Raw genomic sequence first — 23275 nt, forward strand, 5'->3', positions numbered from 1 at the left:
GTGTTGCCTCACTTCTCTCAGATCTGCTTCACGTCACCTCCTCGAAGGCCCACCCTAAGTATCCCCATTAAAGCAGCAACACCCCCCTCCCCCACCCCCAGTTTTGCTTTCCTTTCTGGCACTCACTACCACCTGACCGCGTATTACATATCGTTCATGTTTCCCTTTACTGTGCTGTCCAATATGGTAGCCTCAAACCACATACGGCCGGTTAAGTCTACGTTAAAGCAACAAAATTCAAAACTCAACTCCCCAGTTGCTGGGATAGCCAGCCTCCAAGATGGTCCCCAGAGATCCCTGCCTCTTGGTATTCACGCCCTCGGGCAGTCCCCTCCCGTGCTCCATCAGGCAGGTCTGCGTGACCAGTAGAAGACCGAAGCAATGGTGACTTCTGAGACCAGGTCATAAAAGACACTGCCGCTTCCTTCCTGCTGTCCTTTGGGTCACTCGCTCCGTGGAAAATGGCCTGTGGTGCTGTAAAGACCCTCATGCAATCCCAGGGAGAGGCCAGCGTGGTGAGGAACTGAGGTCTCCTGCCAACAGCCATGTGCGGGCGCCATTTTGGAAGCGGATCCTTTAGCCCCAGAGGAGCCTTCAGATGAGACTGCAGCCCTGACCAACAAAACCTCCTGAGAGACCTGGAGATAGAAGTACCCAGCTAAACTGTTCCCAAGTTCCCGACTTTGGAAACGGTGAAATAGTAAGTGTTTGCTGTTTTAAGCTGTTTGGGATACTGTGTTACACCGCAACAGATGACTAACACAACTGTACTCCCCACCTTTACGTGTTCAAATGCCACATGAGCAAGTGGCTGCCATATTGGACAGCACAGATGTGGAACATGATCGAAGAATCCCACTATTGTAGAAGGTTCTATCAATTATGCTGCCCTAGACCATGAACACCACCAGGAAACCCCATTCCTGGCACCTGGGCAGAGTATCTGGTACGCAGCAGGCTTTCCGTAATTTGTTTGTTGAATAAAAGGATGACTAAATCAACACTGGCGAGCGACTGAAAGCTCGTGAGGTGACTTTAGCTTGACTCCTTGGAGACGGGGAACGGAAAAGACAGATCGCCACTGTTGGCTGAGTACTCATGTGCAAAGCGCGTTCTAGAGGCTTCATGCACGACCTCTAGTTAGCACATACTAGTTCATAGGCAAAGTCAGCCACCCAAGGTCACGCAGCTCCTGGACTAGAACCCGAGGCCGTGGGGCTCAATGCCTGGTGCTCACTGTTCCATCCCAGCTCAGGAGCCCTTCCCGTACCGGGCCTTCTCCCCGAGGATGCTCCCACGGCACAGACCGGGTGGGCGAACAATACCAGAGGTGGCCGAGGGCTGGATTCCCAAGTAGCATTGAAAACAGAGAGAAGGAAGAAAAAGCAGCAGCTGGAGGCCAGGCAGCAACAGCCAATCTGCTCAACGACCACAACAAATGCCCAACTTGCTGAAAACTACCAAAGGGAGATCTTAAACCAGCCCTAGGACTGTTAGAGGCGGTTACTTCATCGCCCGGGGCTGGTAGACGATCATGACAATGACAATAAAAACAACACTCGCGCTGGGCACGTCACGTGCTGGGCACTGTTCGGGGCATCTCAGGCGTATCGGCTCATTTACACATGCAAGCGGGTAGAAGCGTAGGCACAAAACTAAATCTTACGGGGCGCCTGGGTGGCTCAGTTGGTTAAGTGTCCGACTTCAGCTCAGGTTATGATCTCACGGTGCGTGGGTTCGAGCCCCACCTTGGGCTCTGTGCTGTCAGCCTGTCGGCGCAGAGCCTGCTTCAGAGCCTCCGTCCCCCCTTTTCTCTGCCCTTCTCCCGCTTGTGCTCTGCCCCCCAAAAATATTAAAAAAAAAACCCAAAAACTAAAACACTACTTCAGGAAACTGGTCACCGGGCAGCTTGGTCAGTCTCCAACTCTTAACACTGACTGAATCTCTTTCAAATTAACTGGAGGCTGTCTCTGGGCTCCGGTGTCCAGCTCCAGGAAAGAAAGCCCCATAAAGCTGGACATCAAGGTTTTATCGCTTCTCTGGCTCGTCCAGAGCACCAGCAACTGGCAATTCTTTGTTGGTTTATTTATAACACCGAGATGAGCAGAATGTGCTGGTTCCTCCCGCTCCTGCTCTTCGTATTACGACAAATGTGCATTAAATATTTATTCAAAGGACGGGAGTGGTCCCAGTTCGTCGCAGAAACGGGCCTCGGGGCTGGCAAATGGGACGTCACCTTAATCAGGAAGACGATACCCCAGCCCCAGAGCAGAAAGGACCCCCCTGGAGGAGAGCAGAGAGGGGGCAATGAAGACTCACTTCGTGGCTCGTTCCGAGATCCTCACCTCCAGCTTGTGGCCGTCCACGATGTGACCCTAAGAGACAAGACCACACAGCTTGTCACCCTGTCTCCCCAGCAACACTCGCCCACACCGCTGCTCTCCAACAGGGCGGGCGTCAGCGGAGAGGAAAGGAAACTTCAGAGGGGGGACTATCCCCAGGCAGCGGGGCCAGCTGGAATCAAGGACAGAGAAGAGTTTCTCCTGGAGGTGGCTCAGGCCGAGCCCAGACAGCAGCTGGTGGTCACGCAGACCCAGCCTTCCAATGCCCTCTTGAGCCATGCGCGGGCCTTGGCCTTCACGCACCGAATTTTCCATCGTTTGTAAGCATTTTTAGGCAAAGCAAGCCCCTTTGGTCCGGCTTGCAGCAAGAGTCCAGGCTAGACTGTGTGCTTAAAAAAAAAAAAAAATTCTAAACCGCAGAGGAGGTGTAGTGAAAGCTAGGCTCTCACGTGGGTCCCTTAAGGCAAAACTGGCATATTAGCAAAATTAGCCTCGAAAATCCCTTAAGTCTCCCATAAGATATAGCACGGGTAGTTCTGTGTAAACGATTCTTTGTGGCAACGTGCACACATGTACGCACACAGGGAGGTACGGAATGCAACACGTGCAAGGTGGGAGTTTGACAGAATCTTGCATTACGTGGCAGAGAATGGACCACTGGACGTGCAGAGCCAATGCCAGGTAAATGCCTACGCGGCACCCGATGACAAAGTTGGACTGCCAGTGTCTCTTTGAAAAACAACACACAAATCAAACGCCAGAGAGGCGCCCCACGAGGCGTAACTGGCTGAAGCTAAGAAGTGGCCGCCCTCTCGACAGGGCACGGGCGTCCAGCTTTTGCTCTGGGTGATGCTGCCCCCTCACTCCCTCACGCTGCCCACTGGCCCCCAAGGGTGTCTGGATATGCAGCCCTGGTAGACAGCAGAGCTTTCCAAGAGAGCGGAGGCCCCGGAGGCGTTACCTCCCCGTCATCCTACCCAAATCCAACTCGGCCCTTGGTGAAGCCGCCCTGAGCCAAGGGCAAGGTCATCAAAATCCTACAAAAACCATCAGATGTACTAAGCGCCCGGTTACATTTCCTACACCCCCCAGGGCCTCTCTCCTGTGTAAGAAGCTCTGCTGGGACAGGGCGGGGGCCCCGTATGGGCGCCCTTCCCACCCTGAGAACAGCCCAGCCGTGCCTGGCCCAGGGGCACCTGCCAGAGAGAGAACGAGAGCCCGGTAAGGTGAGCAGGCTCCCATGCACGTGGCCCAAATCAGCTCTCCTTTACCTTCACGCCACCTGGCCTCAGGCCAGGCCCTCTTTGTCCGGTGCGCACAGACATAGGACATCCGGAATATGGCTTAAAAGGGTCCCTGGGCCCCCTGAAGCTCTTCCAGGGACTTGGGTCTAGAAGCCTGACTTACAGGCAGGGTCAGGAGCGCTCAGCCTGCAGAACGAGGGGTCAGCAAAGACGGCAGGGAGCGAGTGGGTCCGCAGAAAGAAGGGAGGGCACTGCTCCCTGCCCGCAAAGCCACCAAAGGGCCTGGGATGTGCGGCATCGGGGAAGAGTGTGGAGGACGCGGTCTCGGGCAGAGGCCCGCCTCACGGGGGAAGAGCCCATCCCAGGCCGTGCCGCTCCCTGCAGTCCCAGCTCAGCTCCCCTCCTGCTCCAGGCGCCCTGATCTGATCCTGCACTTTGGGCCCAGCAGGAGGTCCCGTTCTGTGTGGAGTCCCTGTCCTAACACCTCGGAGTCTAGTCCCCTTGTCCTCATCTTCCCTGCCTCCGCCCCAACCCAGGCCAACACCCTTTCCTGCCCGGACGCCTCCGTGGTTTCTCACCTGCCCTACTGTCATCCACTCTCTGCAGAGCAGCTGGAGAGACCTTCCAGAAGCATAAACCAGTCCCTTCCCCAAAGTGCTCCAAGCCTTCCGACAGAATCTCACTGCCTTTACACCGGACTCCACGGTCCTTAAAAGGCTGACAAGATCTGGGCCCACACACCGTCCACTCCACACCTCCTCCAGCCACAATGGCCTCTTTCTGCCTCTCAAACATACTAAGCTCATTCCTACCTCAGAGTCCCTGCCTCAGACCCTTTGCACATGCTGTGTATTCCTCCTAGACTGCTTCCCCTCTAGATCTTTGTGTAGCTGACTCCTTCTTGTCAATTAGCGACCAGCTCCATGGTCACCTCCTCAGAGAGGCCTCCCTCACACAATGTAAAGTAACCCTCTCTGCCCATCACGATGCCTGCTTTATTTCCATCCAAGCACTTCTCGTGACCTGGTCTTGCGTATTTATTCAGAGATCCACTCCGCCAGCCGCCCCCAGATCTGGCACAGAGCTGTGGATTCGTGAATGCACTATCATGACTACAGAGCGCTGAAGAAGATTCTTAATTTTTCTTGGGCCACGGTGCCCTGGAGAACTGGAGGAAGCGAGGGACCCAAGAAAATGTGGACTTACCCACATTCCCGCTAACTTCAGGAGTGTTGACAGGCCGGACCCCCGCCCTCCACCCTCCCTGCCCCGGCCCTCCCCCCCGCACCCCCTTCCCCCCCCCCCCCCCCACCTACCAAGCACCTCCATGGATCTCAGCTGAAATCCCCACCCTTACCTGGAGCTGCTTGAGAGCCTTCTGGGCCTGCTCTGGCTTCCTGTATTCCACGAACCCAAATCCCATGGAGAGCAGCTCTCCTAAAGGAGAGTCAGAAAGAGAGGTGAGGTAGGGGGAGCAGAAAGGCGAAGAACGAGCGCGAACCCAAGGGCAGGGGCTCCGGCGGACCCCTAGACGTCCCCTCTTTGCTCCCTTCCTCATACCCCATTTCGTTCCCCAAAAGATTTTCGCTCCTGGTGTCCCGTTTATTACCAGCCATCTTGAAGAACCAGCCAACGAAGTTATATAGCCGTCACCTGAGGCCCAGCTGACTATTAATTAAGAGATGATTGGCATGATAATTAACTTCCTAATAGAATTCCGCCTTTGGGAGGGAGCAGGAACGAACAGGGATGACCATCGCTGTGACAAGCTGCACAGTCCCTACCTAGGCAGTCCCCTGCTTCCACAGACAATGCACGCGACGGATATACGCATGAAAGTCAAAGGCACCAGAGGCTTAAGTCTTTACGGGTGTTTCTGACCGTCCGACGACAGCTGGTCCTGGGCTTCAGATACCAAGTTTGGACAGGGAGAGCGGCTGAATTCTTTGAACCTATCTGGCCCCCCACTTCTAGGTAGTGGGGCGCAAGCATTCAGAGAGCGAGGCAGAGCTCAAAAGCATCGGGGACGTTTGCTTCCTGACTTTAGATGCGTGCGCATTACGTACCTATGTATCATGTGGACGGCGGGGGGAGAGATTTTACAGGGCGTGTGTCTAATTACAACCTGCCCTATGTCACAGAATGGGACACATGCCTCCTCCCCTGCATGTCATGCAGGTATATTCATTTTTTCACAGTGGAGCTCAGAGGACTGGCTCGAATTTGACGGGTCCAAATGAGGATCGAGATTCGTCCCCTTCGACCCACACAACAGTCCCTTCTTCGCATCTACCGTGCGGTTTGTGAGACCCGAGCCCCTCCCGGGGCACTGCTTGCCCGTGTTTCCATTCACAGCCACGTGCTATCAAATGGGGCCCCCGTGCAGCAGGAAACCCCGTGCGTTGTCCAAACACGGCTCTGTGGGCCACAGAAGGGAGTCTCTGCCCCAGCGGGCTGTTGGCTGCCAGCCAGGGCCACCCTGTGACAACCTCAGACACTGGAAAGCTCTCCCTGGGAGACTCCAGGCCGAGGGCGGTCTGTGGGGTCTGTGCACATGGGATATTTTGGAGGGCGCGGAGGAGCGTGTGAAAGGCAACTACTAACAGTCAAGTCCGTCACCCGATCCCTGACGCTGAGCGGACCCACTCTCTGCCCGGCTCCTACCCTGGGAGCCTGGCCTCCACAGGCTGCACCACCTGGGCTCCCTGACCTTCTGATTTCCTGTGGGGTGTAGCCAACGGGAAGCCCCGATCTGAGACTGGCAGGTGGAGAAGAAAAAGTCGGGGGTCCGGCTTCCTCCCACGCGCCCCCCAACCTCCCCGCCTCGGCGTGGTTCTGGCCGTGCTGGCGGCTTCCGTGACGGGTGACGCCACTCCCTCCCCGCGGCCCTTGGGGCTCACGGGGTTCTTCCGCTTGACGCTCCCCTCTGCCTCAACATCCCCCGTGGGTCCCTTCTGCTCAGCCCTCACCATCGCATCTGGCCCCGTCCTTACAAATGTCTCCTCGACAACCTGCTGAGGGTGCTTTCCACGGCCTCCTGCGGCCCCCTCCCTGGCACACAGGCGGTCGAGTTCCCGCACACGGTGATGGATGGATGAGCCCCGTCGAGCAGGGCTCTCCAACACGGGCTCTTAAGTGCGGGTCGTGAGAGGTGCCCGCAACACGGACGGATCAGGTAACTATTTCCAACATACGCTCCACAGTGCTCCTGAGGGGCGAACGTGGAGGCGGGCTCCACCGTGGCTGACCGCGGAGAGCGGCACGGCAACACCGTGACCCACGGGCACAGCGGGGGGCAGCTCTCCTGGCCCCGCTCCCGGCCTGGAAGTCAGGGGTCGCCTCCTTTCCCAAAGCCGGGGCAAACCGAGCCTTCGAATCACTTACTTGGTGCTTAGCTGCCTTTCTTACGTCCCAGACTAGCCCCGCGGCCCCTGGGGAAGAGGTTGTTACGGTCTGAACTGGGTCCCCCCCTCAATTCCTGTGTCGAAAGCCTTAAGCCCCGGCATCTCAGAATGCGACCTTATTTGGAGAAAGGCTCTTTTATGGAGACGATCAAGTGAAAAACGGGGGCGTGAGGGCACCCAGCATGACTGGTACCCTTTCAAAAGGGGAGGCATCTGGACACACGACAGGCTCGGGCAAAGGGAGCCCCCCGTGAGCATGAAGACCACCGCCTACAAGCCGTGGGGGAAGGCCGCAGCAGGCTCTTCCCTCACGAGGAACCACTCTGCCGAAACCTCGACCTTGGACTTCCGGCCTCCAGAACCGCGGGACGGCAAACTCATGTCGCTGCAGCCCCCTCGTTCGTGGCGCTCCGTGACGGCAGGTGAACACAAGCACCTCCCGAACGTCTGTGCCACGTGTCTGCTTCAAACCTTCCTGCCGTGGCTTGCCCCCGCTTCTGGGGAAAAGCCCAGACGCCTCTGCAGGGCCCAAGAGCCATCCTGCGACCCGGGGCTGGCCTGCCTTTCTAAGGGCATCTCCTGTGTCTCCCTTAAGACACGCAGGGACGGTGCCCTGTGGCAGCAGCCCCTCCGGCCTCTTTCCTCTGTGCGCCTGCTCCGGCTGGCCACCGCCGTCCCCACCTGCCAGCCTCACGCTGACGTGGGGACGCCAGTGCTGGGACCCGGCCCCTCGTCACCCTACGCTGTGCCCCACCAGCTCATCTGTGTCTCAGGTCATGGCTCTGACTGACTCAGGTGGCGTCCCTGTAACTCTTGCCCGACGGAAGGGAGGGGACTGAATGGCTGGGCAAAAGGAAGGACGTGTGGCCTGTCCGTCACACGCAGGAAGCCGGTGCTGGAGAAGGGACAAGCGGGGAGCAAGGGCCCGAGCCAACAGCTGAGGCCTAACGGGGAGATGAGGGTTGTCTGCAAGGCACAGACACCCACAGGCCGGGGGGGAGCATGGTCAATGGTCCACAGGTTCTACGTCTCGGTTGTTTCTTCTGGAAGCAAAGAGGGAAAGCCCAAGCCTGGTCTCCTTCCTGCTGTTCTCTACGAAACTTCCGGAGCCCAGAGGTCCTGGGAGGAGGGAGAGGCTTCCGCTACTGGACAGTGGCAACCCTGGTGGCCCATCAAATGCCGTGAGACCACGGGCCAGTCCAAGGAGGCAAAGAGCCTGATGGGCACGGCTGCCCCCACGGGACGCTGGAGTCTCCCGGGACAGAGAAGGAGGGCCCATTTTAGGCGGGACGCTGGGAGTCTGAGGGGGGGCAACACTTCGGACCAGAAGAGCGGGCGGTATCCCTGCCCCTCCACCCAAAGCGCCGGGTTCTTCTGGAATCATCCTTTCCGGGTGCGGTTTCGTAAAGAATACCTGTTTTGTTCTTCTTCTTGGAAACGGAGCAGCTCTTCACCATTCCCACTCTGGAAAACACCTGGAAAAAGGAACGTCAACGTGTATCAGCAGCTAATCCTGCAACCAGCGCAGGCACGTCTTGAAAGACGGAGGCCACGTATGTGACCACGGGCCCCAAGAGGGCTGTGATTCCTGCCCGGCTTGTGCTTAAGGGGCAGACATTTACGGACTCTCTTAATCCAAGCGTCAGGCACTCGGATGATCTCGCTTGTCCCAAGCAGATCTCTAAAACAACTCCGCGGGAAGATTCTCCCGACATCCCCATTTTACAGATACGGAAACTGAGGCACAGAGAGCCCAAGGGGCTCGCCAGGGTTGCGCCGTTAACACCGGGATCCATGTCCAGGCGTTCTGACCCATAACTCGGGGCAACACGAGGGGAGCCCTGCGGGCTGCATACTGTTTCTGACAGCGCCTCCAATGGGCTGGTGGCCCTGGGACTGTGAACCGGCTGGAGCCCAGTCCTCGCACCCATCTGGGAGGAACCTGGACTGCATCGCCTTGGCCGGGACTTCCCGTTCCAGAAGTCCTCACTTCTTGAGGACGCGCCTAAGTCTGAAGCTTGGGTGCCTCTTCCGGGGAAAATCGATTCCCGATGACAGTCCCGTCCCGGACCCGGGAGAGCCGGCAGACCGGGCACGAAACACAGACCGCAAGCCGCACTGCCCTATTCGCAGCGAGCGTCACGGCTGGTGCGTGCCTCTTCACAAAAGCAAACTCACGCCGAACCACAACAGGCTCGGGAGCGGCCAGTGCAAAGCCCAGACTGAGCCCAGTTGCTCAGTCTGGTCAATCTTTGCCCTGGAGAGGCTGCTGTGTCAGCCCGGGGCCCTCTGCCGTGGCCACCCTTCTAACTGGCAAGAGGACAGCCACATCACAGAGCCTTGGCCAGATGGCCTCGGAGTGGAGGCTCTGACCTCGTCTCCCCCAGAGAGGAGACGAGTTTCCCGGTCTCCCAGTTTCTCCCTCCAGATGCAGGCTGGCCTCCTTTCCACCCAGCAGCCACCTTCCCGCCTCTGGGACTCAGTGGACACTGTCGTCCCCCCTCCTGAATGTATCTGTGGAATCTCGGAACTCAAAAGAACTTTTAGAAGTCAGTTAGTTCGATCCTTATGGTCATCTTTTTTTTTTTTTTTTTTTTTTTTTTTTTTCAGAATCAATCCTAATCACTGCTGATCATCACTGATTTATGCAGTTAAAAAAAAATGAGCCAAACCCAGGTCACAGAACCAGAGAGTGTTCCCGTAAGCGGTTCTCAGACCCGTGGGGGGAGCTTGCAGACCCTAACCTTTTGGAACTGGAGGCCCCACTTGCTTGTCTCTGGCCGATTCCTTCCAAAGGCCCCCCAACCCCATTCAGGGCAGGCCCCGCTTGGTGTTTCCCAAACACCTGCTTGGAGATGCCCATCTTTTCACCCTCTGCCTCCCTCCCAAGAATGCAGAACCCACACCCCAACCAGGGGTTCCGGGCGGGACTGTCCCTCATTCATTCCTGTGACTCCCGCATGCTCCCGTCAGGCAAGGAGGTGGTGCTAACATTTGCCTTTGGGTAGTTAGCCCCCCAGAGAAAACCGGGGCGGGGGGCTGCTAGCCCCTTCCGTATAGGGGGGTGTCCCTCCCGGCCCCTCGGCTGGTCTGGCCACTGCTCAGGTCCCCTGGTGAGGGGTCCACGGGACAGCCCCACAGGCACGTCAAGTGGCCGGCTGCTGGTTGTCCAACTCCGTACCAGCACGAGCCATGCGCACAGGCGGAATCAACCTGGGCGGCTCGTCGGCGGACGGCCTCCCGGGCCCACGACCCCCGCCCCGTTTGTAGCCATCACTCACTTCCTTCAGGGTCTCCTCGGTCGTGGCGAAGTTGAGATTTTTAATAAACAGGGTACACCCGGGGGGGCTCTCCTCCTCCTCCTCCTCCTCCTCGTCTTCTTCCTCTTTCGCTGGAGCCTCCTCAGCTCCTCTCTCTGTTGGCTTTTCACCTTCCGGGGTCTCGTTGTCTGGCACTGGGTCCCCCCGCCCCCCGCAAAAAACACAAATTCGTTAAATGTGAAATCCCTTAAATGTCTAAGCCCCGGGGCCAAAAGCACGGAACGTGCTAGATCAGAGGGGTTCTGCCTCTGGGCGGCATCAGGAAGGGGCCCCGATTCCTAGCTTGCGCTGGGTTCCAGCAACTCTTAGGGGGCTGGGGGAAGACGGGGAAGGGGTGAGGCTGTCCTGCATCCTGCCTCTGGCGGGGCACCGGGATGCCCGGCCGGATGCTCGGCCAGTTGTGCGTCTGACTCTTGACTTCAGCTCAGGTCACGATCACATAGTTCATGAGTTCGAGCCCCGCGTCGGGCTCTGCTCTGCGCTGGCAGCGTGGAGCCTGCTTGGGATGCTCGCTCTCCCTCCCTCTGCCCTTTCCCCGTTTGCGCTCTCTCTCTCTCTTTCAAAATAGATACGCTTAAATACAAATTTAAAGGAAAAAGGAATACGAGACACAGACCAGAAGCCTGAGCCTTGGACTAAGCCGTGTCAATCTAAACTTCCAAATAAACTGCTGCGTGAGCTGTTTCACTGAACCACAAACCTCAGAACAACACGCGGCCGAGTTCTCAAACTGAAACACGACTCAAAACTTCCGGAAAAATGACAGAATACAGAATGGGAGCAAAAGTTAGAACCCTCTACATACCCCACGAACCTAAGAGATGTTACGTTCAATTAAAATTCCCAATATACAGAACTTCGGGGAGCCATGCCTCATCTACTGCAACAAGTTCAGAGTTATACCCAACATCGAAAAATTAAAAAAAAAAAAAAAAAAGAGACACAAACTACTAAGTACTGATAAATAGGACCCTAGGAACAGTGCTACCAAAGGCTGGGATGATACGTGCTCATTAAAAATAATGTTTGCAGGGGCGCCTGGGTGGCTCAGTCAGTTAAGCCTCCGACTTCAGCTCAGGTCATGATCTGACAGCTTGTGGGTTCGAGCCCCGCGTCGGGCTCTGTGCTGACAGCTCGGGGCCTGGATCCTGCTTCCAACTCTGTGTCTCCCTCGCTCTCTGTCCCTCCCCTGCTCACGCTCTGTCTCTCTCTCCTTCAAAAATAAATAAACATTAAAAAAAAAAAATTAAAGAAAAATAATAAAAAAATGGATGTTTGCAAAGAATGTGTAATGACACAGAACGATGCTTATGATATAAAAATTATGAGAGAGATTAAGATACGAAACAGTAAACAGTCTAAGCCCAATCACGTTCCGTCCACGCAATTTCCGGGGCGCACACACAGGGAGGCGACGCTGGAAGGCGACACAGGATGTGCTCCGGGGTGTTTCTGGAGGCCGGGATCACAGAGGGCTGTCGTTTCCGTCCCCTCAGCCCTCTTGCCACGCCTACTCAGAAGGAACAGCATTTCAGGAAGAGGGAAGAGCAGACACGAGGTTGTGCATGAGCAGGCGGGTATGTGTGGCCGCAGCTCAGGGTCGCCCAGGGGTGACAGAAGCCTCGGAAGACCGAGAACAGCACTGTGACCTCTGAGAAGTCCTGCTATGAGGAAATGTGTCAGGGTCGGTCCAACCTCCCCGAGTCACGCGATCAGGGTACAGGGTCACATCCCACCTCCGCCTACAAGCTTCTGGACCTCCTCCTTGGGGCAACTTCCTGGGGAGACTGAACCCCATCCCGCAGGTCCCTCAGAGCAGTCATGAGACTGCGCCCTCACTCCCGGGAGGTTCTGAGCAGGTGGCCTGTCCCTGTGCACAGAGCCAATCCCGGCACAGGCCCCAGGGAGGCCGCTGCGCGTGCTGCCTCCAGGCTGACCGACACAGCCCTCTCCTCCCGCACACCTGCACTCAAACAGTCCAAGCTCCTTGGGGTTCAAACCCATCCCCTCGCTCTCACGCCAAGTACCCACACCGTCTCCCGTCTGTCTCCCCTGCCCCTTCTGGGCCGAGCTTAAGGCCCGCGGGTCCTAATTAAGCTTCAACCGCTTCGTCATAAAACAACCCTTTCAAGCCCCGATGGTAACGGGAGGCGGTGAGGATGTTGTCTGTTTAACATCAATTGAACAGGCAGCCTCTGCCCCTCCCACTCCCTCGGAGGTGAACCCAGAACCCAGACCCTCACTCCAGGACAAAAAAGAAGACATCAACCCAAAGGCTCCTCCCCTACCCGGAAACGAACACAGTTTACCCAGCAGGGGACTCGGTGGTGTGGCCGCGCGTTCAAAGCAGAGCAGGGTGGACAAAGTGTTGCTAATGACGGGCCAGCAAAGCTATGCAAAGAGGCCGAGCCCTCAGGTTCTGCACGAGAGCTTCGATGGGAACGCAAACCACGACCTTCCGCTGGGAATGACATTTCCACCCCGCTGGCTCTCCTTGCACTCCCCATCTTGGAGATAAAAGCAGGGGCGAAGGCAGGCCGATGAGATCCCCCCCCCCCCCCGCCACGTACCAGGTGCTGAGCTCGATGCCCCGTGGGCGGCCCGTGAAAATGCTGGCGGCTGCTGCACCTGAACCCGAAATCTTAGGGACCCTCAGGCTGGGAGAGAGGCTCACGGAAGGCTACGGACATTCTTTTTACAGAGGAAACAGCGGTGGGGGTGGCAGTGGCGTCAAAGAGTGGCGACAAGGGGCAGGGGCAGGAGCTGTGATGCTCGGGTTGAGGGAGGGCAGAGCTGCACTTACGGTTAGGGCTGGCACCCCAGGAACAGCAGGCAGAGCCCGGCCACGGGGAGTGGAAGACCGAGGGGACCGTGGGGCTGACCAACGGCCCTGACCCCCGACGTCCGGGAAGAACGCCCGGCTTCAGATGAAAGGCGTGATTAAACGTGGCCCGTCCGTTCTCCAACAGCACAGAAGTGTCTGTTCCTTCTCTAAACCTTTGTGTCTCCGGCAGCCACCTGCCTGCACCGCTCGCGGCCCCGGGGATGCTGGGACAACTAACGAGACAAGGGCCCCAGTCTTGAGATCTGCTGAAAATGGGGGGGCCTGGAAAAATCGAGAAGGGGGCCCACAGACGAGCCAGGAAGCACCGAGCTGTGAAAAGCACACAGGCCTTAGGAATGAGTGACCCAGGTCAGAGTCCCGGTGATGCCAGGCGCTACGGGTGTGGCCCTGTGTGACTGGCGTGACCACCCCCTCAGCATCCTCAATCTGGAACACGGAGTTAAACGTGCACACGTGTGCACACACACACACACCTGCACTCTGCTGAGTCGTCTGGAAATACCAGTGGCCACTACTCCACCCACACACAGGGTCTCTGGTCCCAGGCATCGTTGCCTCTCGTCTGGATGACTGAGTAGCCTCCTTGATGGTCTCCCCAGCACGTCCCACCTTGTCTGTCCCCTCTCACCCACTCCAGCTGCACTGGCCTCTGTTCTGGCGCGAAGCCTGCCAAACCCAGCCCTACCACAGGGCCTTTGCACTTGCAGTCCCCTCGGCCTGTTGTGCTCCTGTCTTGTCTCTCCAGGCCTGGCTTCTCGTCAGGTCTCAGCTCAGTGTCCTCCCCTCAGAGCACTTCCTGTCCACTCTAGCTCCAGGGGTCTCCAGCCCAGGCCTGGCCACGTGCCAACACGTTCCCCTGGGCTCCTCGACTCAAAGCCCTTACTCCATCATGAAATCACCTTATCTGAGTACTTCTCTATGTCCCCGGCTATCAGGGGAGCTCCTTGAGGATGCGACCACGTCTGACTCAGTCACCACTACGTCCCCGATGCTGGGCCCGGAGCAGATGCTCCAAAAATACCTGCGGATGATGAGTATGTCCAGCACTTGGCATGTGCCTGGAACGCAGGTGGTGCCCTGCAAATGACACTTAGTATGACTGAGAGGAACAGGGCACAGACCTCGGGGCCGCAGCTCTGGGAGCATCCGGCTCTCTCCGGTGCTGCGACCTCACGCAAGTCACTAAACATCTCTGTGCTTCCTTCTTGCGATCTAAAGCAGGGAATGACTACAAGAAGGCCCACTCAGAAGATGATCACGAGGCCTGTAGGAACAGTGCTTGGGCCTATGGTGATCTAGAACAGTCTCATCGGTCTTAACATCACCCCAAACGCCCACACTGCACACACTGCCCGGCAAGGCCTTGATGACAAATCTGGGGGGAAATGTCATAGGCCCCTAACCCTGAGGCCTGCAGCCAAGAGAGAAAGACAGTGGCTGCAGGGACCCCACAGCTCCCTCCCTGCAGGGCGGGCTGCCTGCGCCACAGTTCGGAGTCTGGGGAACTACATCCCCGCTGGCCACATCCCTGAGAAGGGCTCCCGCTCCCCGAGCGGCCAGGCCAGGCCCTGCCGGGGCCCGTGCCTGCATCGAGACGCCGGGTGCCACGGCCGAGAAGCCAAAGGTCGTTTCTGAAAAAAGCACTTCTGCTCCGGGCCAGACTGGGGAGACAAAGACGAGAAGGAAAAACGAGATACTGCGAAACTCAAACAGATGTTTGCCAACAAAATCACCAGGAACCAGAGAAAGAGGAAAGCAAGAAAGGAAGCAGGGCTGGGCCAGAGGGTGGGGGTGCGCGTGGAGGGGGAGGGGGTAAGGATTTAAAAGCAAGGTGGGCTGGAGGGGGCTGGGACAGGCAGGGGAGAATGTGCTTCCATCTGTAGTTAGCACAATAAAACGCAGTCACGCATCGCCACATGGGGCTTTATTATAATCAGGCCGCAGAATTTACTGTGGCTCCCCCCCTCCCTTCCCAGCTCTGGGCGCTGAAGGCTGACAGCAGAGACTGTTATCAGTTGCAAGCAGCTTTTCAGGACCTCCCCCGACTCTGAGCCCTTTATCTGGAGGTGAGGGTCTTGGTTGTGGGGAGATAAAACACACTGTCCCCCTCCCTGGAGACCGGTACAGAGAACGGAGGGCTTTGCAGAAAGGAAGGAGGGGTTGGAAAAAAAAAAAAAAGCTCCGTCCACTCCCCTCCCCGCTCCCTTCCTTTGGAGCCTGAGAAAATCTAGGGCTTGGGGGCTGGCTGAGTCCCCACGCAACGGGGACGGGGGTCGGGGAAGCTTCAGGAACAAGGTGGAGGCCCGGGCGAGTGTGGGGGAGGAGCATGTGAAAAAAGAGCACAGGAGGCTGGGAAGAGGGTCATGGATGCGACTCGTGTAAGGAAAGGAACAGAAAGGGCAAACGGAGGCACAGGAGGTGAGCTCTGTGGGAATTCACCTAGTAACGGGGGACGCGGCTGGGCCCGAAATCGGTCCAGACACGCACAGCTTCGTATCTGAAATCGGGCCTGCCGCCGGGCTCCGTGGCCTCCTTTGTGTGAGTCTCGTCAGCCCCGAGAGGCAGGGCCTGCAGGGCCGGAGTCTGCCTGGGATGCTCTCAACACGGCCACACAGGCCCCGGGAAGCGGGGTGCAGCGGGGCAGACTGGGGTTCGACGCCTCGGCGGAGCCCCCGCGCGGTGAGCTCCAGAATGCTTCTGCACACGGGGCCCGCTCGTACTGCTAGTGTGACACCTTGGCCGCCCCCCAACAGCCCTGTCTGTGCCCCTCGGGCCTCTTCTGGGCAAGAGGGTCTGTGTCGCACCCACTGGGGTCAGCCCCGCTCAGCCCCGCTCAGCAGAAGCCGGTGCCCGCAGCTGAAATGACAGGCCATCCGCTCCGGCTTCGGCTGCTGAATGAACAACGGAGGCGGAGGGACGGTGATCTACCATAATCTCCCCAGAGCCCCGCGAGGTTGGGACGGTCATCATGCCCATTTTACAGATGCAGAAACTGAGCATCAGAGGACGGCGGCTCGCTCGGCCGCAGGGCTGAGAGGGGCCGACAAGGAAGACGGAGATTCCCCAGGAGCTCTGCGCTGCGCACGGAAGCACCAAAGTGCTCAGCGCAGGGCCCGGCACGGAGCAGTCGCCCGTGGACTCACCCGCACCGCTGTCCCACCGGGCAGCCAGCGGACAAGGCAGCTGCCTTGCGGAATGGACTTGCTAACGGGGAAGGCAAACAGATGGACGGCAAGGAAATGAGCCCGTCCACGGCGCAACCCCAGGAAGCGGGAGAGGGTCAGAACACAGCAGAGGGTAGCTCATGGGGTGGGCTTCAATCGGTCCGCACGGCGGGAGCCGTGACCGTCCCTTTCCGCTCTGACGCGGGGCTGTCACCGGACGACAAACCGTCCGTCCCCAAGCTCCCACTGGGTGCCAGAGGCTTGGGACACAAAGGCCAGGGGGAGCAGCCCCCACCTTTCACGGGCCCAGACAGAGGTGCAGAAACCCTTCTTCGGACACCATTCACTCCATCCACACACGTTCAACGGCGCCAGTCTAGGCCTGGGGCCTCACAGGGCGCAGGGTCCCCAGCTGGGCACAAGACAGCCGTGCCTTGCCCTCGTGGCTCGCCGTGTGCCAGAGATGGATATTCAACAAGAAAAACCGACGAATGAAATGAGCGTTAGAAGAGCCGAGTGGACGGAGGGCCACGCCAGGAAACACACAAACAAGTGTGGCCACGTGGCAGTGGTCACCGAGGGAGGCACCAGCCTCGGTGGTCCTGCCAAGCAGGTAGGAAAGGGTCCTTTGCTTCCGGCAAATCAGCGAGCTTGAAAGGAGGGCTCGCTGTGGCCAAAAAATATCAGTCAGGTTCGGGTTTAGCAAGTGAACTCTAAGGCCGCTGATGATTTTAGGGTGGTGGCTCATTGGGTATGAAACATGACTACGTCACTGGGGCGCCTGGGTGGCTCCGTTGGTTGAGCATCTGACTTTGGCTCAGGTCACGATCTCACGGTTCGTGGGTTCGAGCCCCACGTCAGCTGTGCTGACAGCTGAGAGTCTGGAGCCTGCTTCAGATTCTGGGTCTCTCCCTCTCTCTCTGCTCCTCCCCTGCTTGCACTGTCTCTCTCTCTCTCTCAAAAATAAACATAAAAAATAAAAAAAATAAAAAATAAATAAAATAAAATAAACATAAAAAATAAATTAAAAAAAAAAAAACATGACTACATTACAAGAATTGTTTCTGATGGAGACGGAAGCAGGTTGTGAAGGGAACCCTAATCCAATGTGTGGACAAAACGAACTCACCAACAGGGGGTAGGGAAGGGCTTTGGAAGGTTCACACCAACAATCAGTAACCCTGCTGACCAGGGAGGCAGGCTCCCGGAGCCTCGAAACACAGAGACTGAAGAATGGCCCTTCCTGATCGGAACAGAGACACCACACCAGTGGCTCCCGAGTGCCGTGTGCTGACTGGGCTAGTCCTGAAGAAGGCTCAGCTGACTCACGAGGACGTGACAAATGCAGCCAGCCTGGTGTCGGGGGCCGGGGGGGGCAGGTATGGACTGTGAGCTCTAATCAATTAAAGGACCGTTCTTTAAATGCAATTTTTAAAAAAAATTTTCTAATGTTTGTTTATTTTGAGGGGGAGAGAGAGACAGCGTGGGAACAGGGGAGGGGCAGAGAGAGAGGAAGACACAGAATGCGAAGCAGGCTCCAGGCTCTGAGCCGTCAGCACAGAGCCCGACACGGGGCTCGAACGCGTGAACTATGAGACAGTGACCTGAGCCAAAGTCGGACGCTTAACCGACTGAGCCACCCGGATGCCCATAAAGGAGCGTTCTTCAACGAGAACTCCGCTCGCCCCGTTTCTGCTGTGAAACAGCCTTTCTGGGGATGATGGAGAGGGCCGATGGGAGACTTATTTTTTCAATTCTTATTTTAATAAACGGGTAACCCTACAGGGGGTAGGTATGAAAGTGGACGCTGCTGGTGAGCAAAGTCCCAACACGTGGATAACAGGACCCCCGGTCCTTTTCAAAACTTTTCTCAAGGTCTTTGATTCTAGGGTGCGGTCACGGCCCCATGGGTGCTTCTCCCCTCCTAGGGGGCATCTGGGGAACACCCAGGGGATGCAGGTGGTGTTTCAGGAAGTCACGAGCACTGGGGACACTCCTGACACTTAGTGGGTGGCGTCTGGGGACACAAAATGCCTTGCAAGGTGCACAGCGGTCCGACAAAGAACTGTGCTGCCCTCTGTGCCAGTGGTACCGTCCCTGCCCTTGCAGCCGTCCGTGACCAGGGGGCGCTATGCCACTCTAAGGACCTGGAGAGTATGTATCTCCCCTGGAGTCGCCCTCCTTGGCCAGGCATCCTGGTGGATGCACACAACAAGGTCGTTTTCACCTGCTCTGTTCCAAATCCATGCTGGTAGATTCTGGGAGTTTTTCTCAACCCTTAACTGACGAGCGGAAAAGCTGGCTACTCTCGTCCACCTGTAATTCTACGTTCTACCTGTCGAAGAACGTTTTCCGAGACACACCGGTTTCCAGGACGAACAAACAACTTTACCAGACACCTGACACGCTCTAGTGCAGCACCCACCCCCCCCCCTTGCCTGCCGCCCCAGGGCACCCCGGCCTCGGCTCTTACAGGTTTCCGGCTCCGCCGCGCCCTCTTCCGCGGGTCCTGCTGGGGGGTCTCGGGGTTCCTTCTTCTGCGGGGCGGAGCTGGAGAAGACGCCCACCGGAGCCCATTCCAGATACAGGGGCACGTGGCGACACTGCAGAGACGGGGCAGGGGAGGGGCTCAGTTCCCTCTGCAGAGGAAGAGCCCGAGGCTCAGACTGCAAGGACGACTCACCCCGGGGAACGGGGAACGGAGCAAAGGGAGAGGCACGGCCTGGAGCCCTGTGTGCTGCCTGATCCCTGAGAGCAGCTTGGGGCCCCCTGGCTGCAGCCTGGGGCTCAGGGGAGAGGCCCCAGCGTCTGCTGTCACCGGACGTGTTTGTGTCTCCTCGTGTTTTCTCTGGCCGGGCAATGGAGGGGAGTGGGCCAGGGAAGGGGACCGGTGATAAAGCACAGCACAGTGGATCGGGACCGTCAGAAACCCACGTTCTCCCCCCCCGCCTCCAGCTGCCAATACCACAGGGCAATGTGTGTGCACGCAGAGTTTTTCCCTTTAAAGAAAGGACGAACCGGACACCGATAGATAGTCTGTGCGGCGCTAAAGTGCCCGATAAACAGAAGCTACTCGTAGCGGGTTGAAGGGTGACACCCCCACAAAGGTAAGTCCGCATCCGAAGCCCCAGAACCTGTGAATGAGACCTTATTTGGAAAAAAGATCTTTGCAGATATCACTTAAGTAGAAGATCTTGAGATGAGAGCATCCGGGTTATTGGGGTGGGCCCTCAACCCAATGACAAGTGTCCTCGTAAGAGAAAGGCAGAGGGAGACCCGGGACAGAGGGAAAGAAGGCCACGTGAAGAGGGAGGCAGACGCTGGGGGGACACGGCCACGAGTGAAGGGACACGTGGTGCCACCAGCCTCTGGCAGAGGCAGCGGAGGGTGCTCTCAGAGCGAGCAGGGCCCGAGGACGACTGGAATTCAGACTTCTGGCCTCCACGACTGCGAGACAATACAGTGCTGCTGTTTTAAGCCACCGCGTTTGTGGCCATTTGTAACGGAAGCCGCAAGAAACTAACACGCTATGACAGAAGCGTGTGCACATGTAATGCTCCTTCCTCTTTACCCAGAAAACAGGGGACAGGCCGTTTACAGGAGTGACTTCTAACTTATTGCGAGTACAAGATACCCGAAGCTCTGGGAACGATGGCCCCGATTCATCCGGGGATGGAAAACCAAGGAAAGCCAGAGTCAGGCAAGGAGCCATGGCCAGGTTTCTGGGGGATGTTCAGGGCGCCCCTCTCACATTCTCCCGCCCTGAGGTGTTCTCAGGGCTGGGGCAGCTGGCAGATCACGTCAGAGAGGGCCGGTCTGCAGACAGCGCCTCACCAGCCTGCCTGCGGGTCCGTCGGCCCCCTCGCCCTCTCCTGAGCAGGCCCCGGCAGCCCTACCTTGGAGTAGGCCAGATGCCTGAAGGCCCTGCGGGCCTCCAGGGGCTCCAGGAACTCCACGATGGCAGTGACACCGCCCTCGGGCAGCAGCACTCGGCCCAGGCTGCCGAATCGGCCAAAGGTCTCCTGCAGCTCGGCCGCCAGGGTGCCCGCCGGGAGGTTCTTCACCAGAATTACAGTCTTGCTTCGCTCGGCTGCGGCCTGCGGGGCAGGGAATGAACACACGTGGGGCAACAGGTGGGAGAATCCCCCAACCCAACACCAGCCCCGATCTGTGGCTGGCTCTGCACCAGGTACCCCTCTGCGGTCTCAGGTGCCAGGTGCTTGGGGAGCGGGCCCCCGAGGCCCCACTCTCTTGGGCACGCCGCTCCAGGGGGCAGCTTTTTAGAATGGGAGGAGGGCTCCAGCTCTGGAGCCCGGGTCAAATCTCAGCCCTTCCCCTCCTGAGCTGTGGCAGATTCTGACAATGCCTGACCACAGCTCTCTCTGGACCTTCCAGAACGTTCCTGCCCAGACTGCCAATGGCCAGGACGTGCATCTCAGGGCCGAGAGCCTTTTTTCCTGGAACTCCAGACACCACACGTGGGGCAGGCAGGAAGGGTCGAGGGGTTAACACCCTGGGAGCAGCCTACAGCTCTCAGGAGTTCACGCGTCCCCCGTCCCCTGGGCAGGACAAGTGTGGAGGTATGAGCTCTGTAGCTTTCCCCATAAAGCTCAGCCCCCTCGCTGCACCAGCAGTTACTGTAATAAGCACCCCCCACGCTGACCTCCCTCCCCCTTGACCTTTCTCACCAGTATTTTCTGCACTGCCCAGTAAACTACATGCACTTGACCCTGTGTCAGCGTCTGCTCTTGGGAGAAGCCAAACGAAGACACTAGCCATCCAGCCCGAGAGACGTACTGCACCCCGCTTCAGCCCCTCACCTAACGTTGAGGACGCGGCGCCTGTTCCACGGGACCCTTGCGGGGACGGACTTAATTATGCGCCTTAATACGAGCCAAGTGCATAGAGCACGTGCACTCTGTAAATGTCAGTGGTTACTGTACTGAAAAGCGACACAGGAAGGGCGGGAAAGAGCCAAGATGTAATGGAAAAACACTTGGAGTATCTCCGAGCATGAGTCTCAGCTTGGCCACAAATCTAACTGGAAACCTTGGGTCAGTTGCCTTCCCTCTGGCCTCTGTTTTCTCATCTGCAAAATGGACTAGCTAATGGTCATGCCCATCCTCTAGGCCTCGCTGCTGCTGGAAGGACTAAGACGGGTGAGGTGGAAGCCGTCTGTGGGTGGGAAGGGCTGCACCCCAGTGGGCTTCAGGTGCAACTCCGGCCGCAGGGGATGATGGCTAGGGGTGTGGGCTCTGGGGCTCCACCCTGACTTGCTTTGTGACCTGGAACACGTGTCTTGGCCTCTCTGTGCCTGTGGCTTCCCCCCCCCCATCTAAGGATCACCATGGGAGCAACCAGTGCTGCTTTCCCGGCTTGTCAGGTGAGTGACCCCAACAATAACACACAAACGCAGATGACCGCCGCGGTCAGTCCCACTACGTGTCAGCTATTAGTGTATTTACTTGACATACCCACGCAGCCTTCCTTCCCAGCTGCCCTCTTACGGTAAACCTGAGGGCCTAGACGGCTGAGGAGAGTGCTGTTTGGGAGTCAGAAGCTGAGATTTAGCTTGAGCTCCTGCCACAGGCTCACTGTGTGACCTCTGAGTCCCCCGCCCCCCTCTCTGGGCCTCAGTGTCTTGTGACGGAGGGGTGGGTGTGAGGGGGCCTTGGCGGGCCCGCTAAGACTCGACCATCCGTTACTCTAATCTCCTATGTGGTGGAGAATAAACCATGTTTAAGTGCTGGTCTGTAACCTACCTGGTCCAAGGAAGGTCTAAACCCCCAGATAGCAGGTGCTTTTAGTAAGGTGCTGGGTGGGGGGTGGGGGACAGGCTGTTCGGGGCCCCTCCCATCTGGGTGGAGAAGCCGTGAGTCACAGGGCAGTCCTCCTGCACACCGCCCCCAAGAGACACCATCCAAGTTAAACGGGTCCCTCGTCTGAGCCCACGTGAAACTTTTCTCTTTAGAGAAAATTTAAGGGTTAACACTGATCATCCTTGAAAGGCCTGACCCTCAAACCTGCCAGCTCACCCGGATCTGAAACTCCACCCTCGGCTCCCCGGTGGCTGGTGACTCGCCGAGCTGGTACCCACCTGGCTGAAGGAGTCCAGGCTGACCCCGTTGTCCAGGAGAAAGCGCCGTACTTCTTGAACGAGCTGGGTCTCCCCTAGGGCCACACGCACGGCCACGCTGCCCTTGGTCTCCTGCGGGAGAGGGGAAAGGAAGAGGCCGTCAGCCGGTGGGCAAGGGACAAGTCAGCCGTCCCGTCTCCCAACAGCCTGAAGAGGCGGCCGGATGGGACTGGGCCCCCCGCCGCCGACGCCCCTCACATACCCACAGCGATTTGTGCCTCTGGCTTCTGTGCCTTTCACAGTAAATCAAGGACCCTGCGCCCACCTCTCTGGCTTCATGCCTCACCCTCCACTGTGGCCGTGCAGGCCGACCTTACCCCCACCTCGGGGTTCCCGCGCTTGCTGACCTCTGCCTGCACGGCGCTTACCCCACAATCCCTCCTTCCATCAAACTTCTGCTGAGATGTCACTTTGGTGACCAGCCTACCCTCGCTCGCACACCCTCTCCCCTACTCGGCTTAACTTCTTCATAGCCATCACGGACAGGCTGCGCCTGTTTGTCAGAGTCTTCCTCCTCCGGAAGGCTCTGGAAGAACAGGACTCTCTGCGTGGGGTGCCTGTGGAATCTGAACGGGCCGTGCGCGTCCTATGCCCCACACGGTGGCCCCGAGCCCCATCCGGCCACTGAACACTTGCAGTGTGGCACGTGCAAATCAAGAAGCGCTCTGAGCAAAAAAACACGTGCTGGGTTTCGAACGCAAAATATCTTGTTGTCTTTTATACTGTGTATGAGGTTGAGATGACATCAGGGCTACGCTTCGGCTCCACTGAACTAAATGAAACAGATTACGAGCACGAACCTTGCCTGTTCTTTTTTGCT

The 23275-nt window shown here is 57.8% G+C and overlaps 1 protein-coding gene across 1 annotated transcript in view; it reads right to left on the bottom strand.

Moving 5' to 3' along the window:
- Nucleotides 1–23275, bottom strand: part of RBM19 (RNA binding motif protein 19) — a 142894-nt gene that overhangs the window by 94495 nt on the left and 25124 nt on the right. Inside the window, 7 exon segments of the mRNA XM_019467363.2 lie at nt 2320–2375; nt 4944–5023; nt 8405–8465; nt 10272–10444; nt 18793–18922; nt 20216–20416; nt 22417–22527. Coding sequence (XP_019322908.2) covers nt 2320–2375; nt 4944–5023; nt 8405–8465; nt 10272–10444; nt 18793–18922; nt 20216–20416; nt 22417–22527 — 812 coding nt within the window.

Source organism: Panthera pardus, unplaced genomic scaffold, assembly GCF_024362965.1.
Source record: "Panthera pardus isolate Hobbes unplaced genomic scaffold, ASM2436296v1 HiC_scaffold_15, whole genome shotgun sequence".
Lineage (NCBI taxonomy): Eukaryota > Metazoa > Chordata > Mammalia > Carnivora > Felidae > Panthera > Panthera pardus.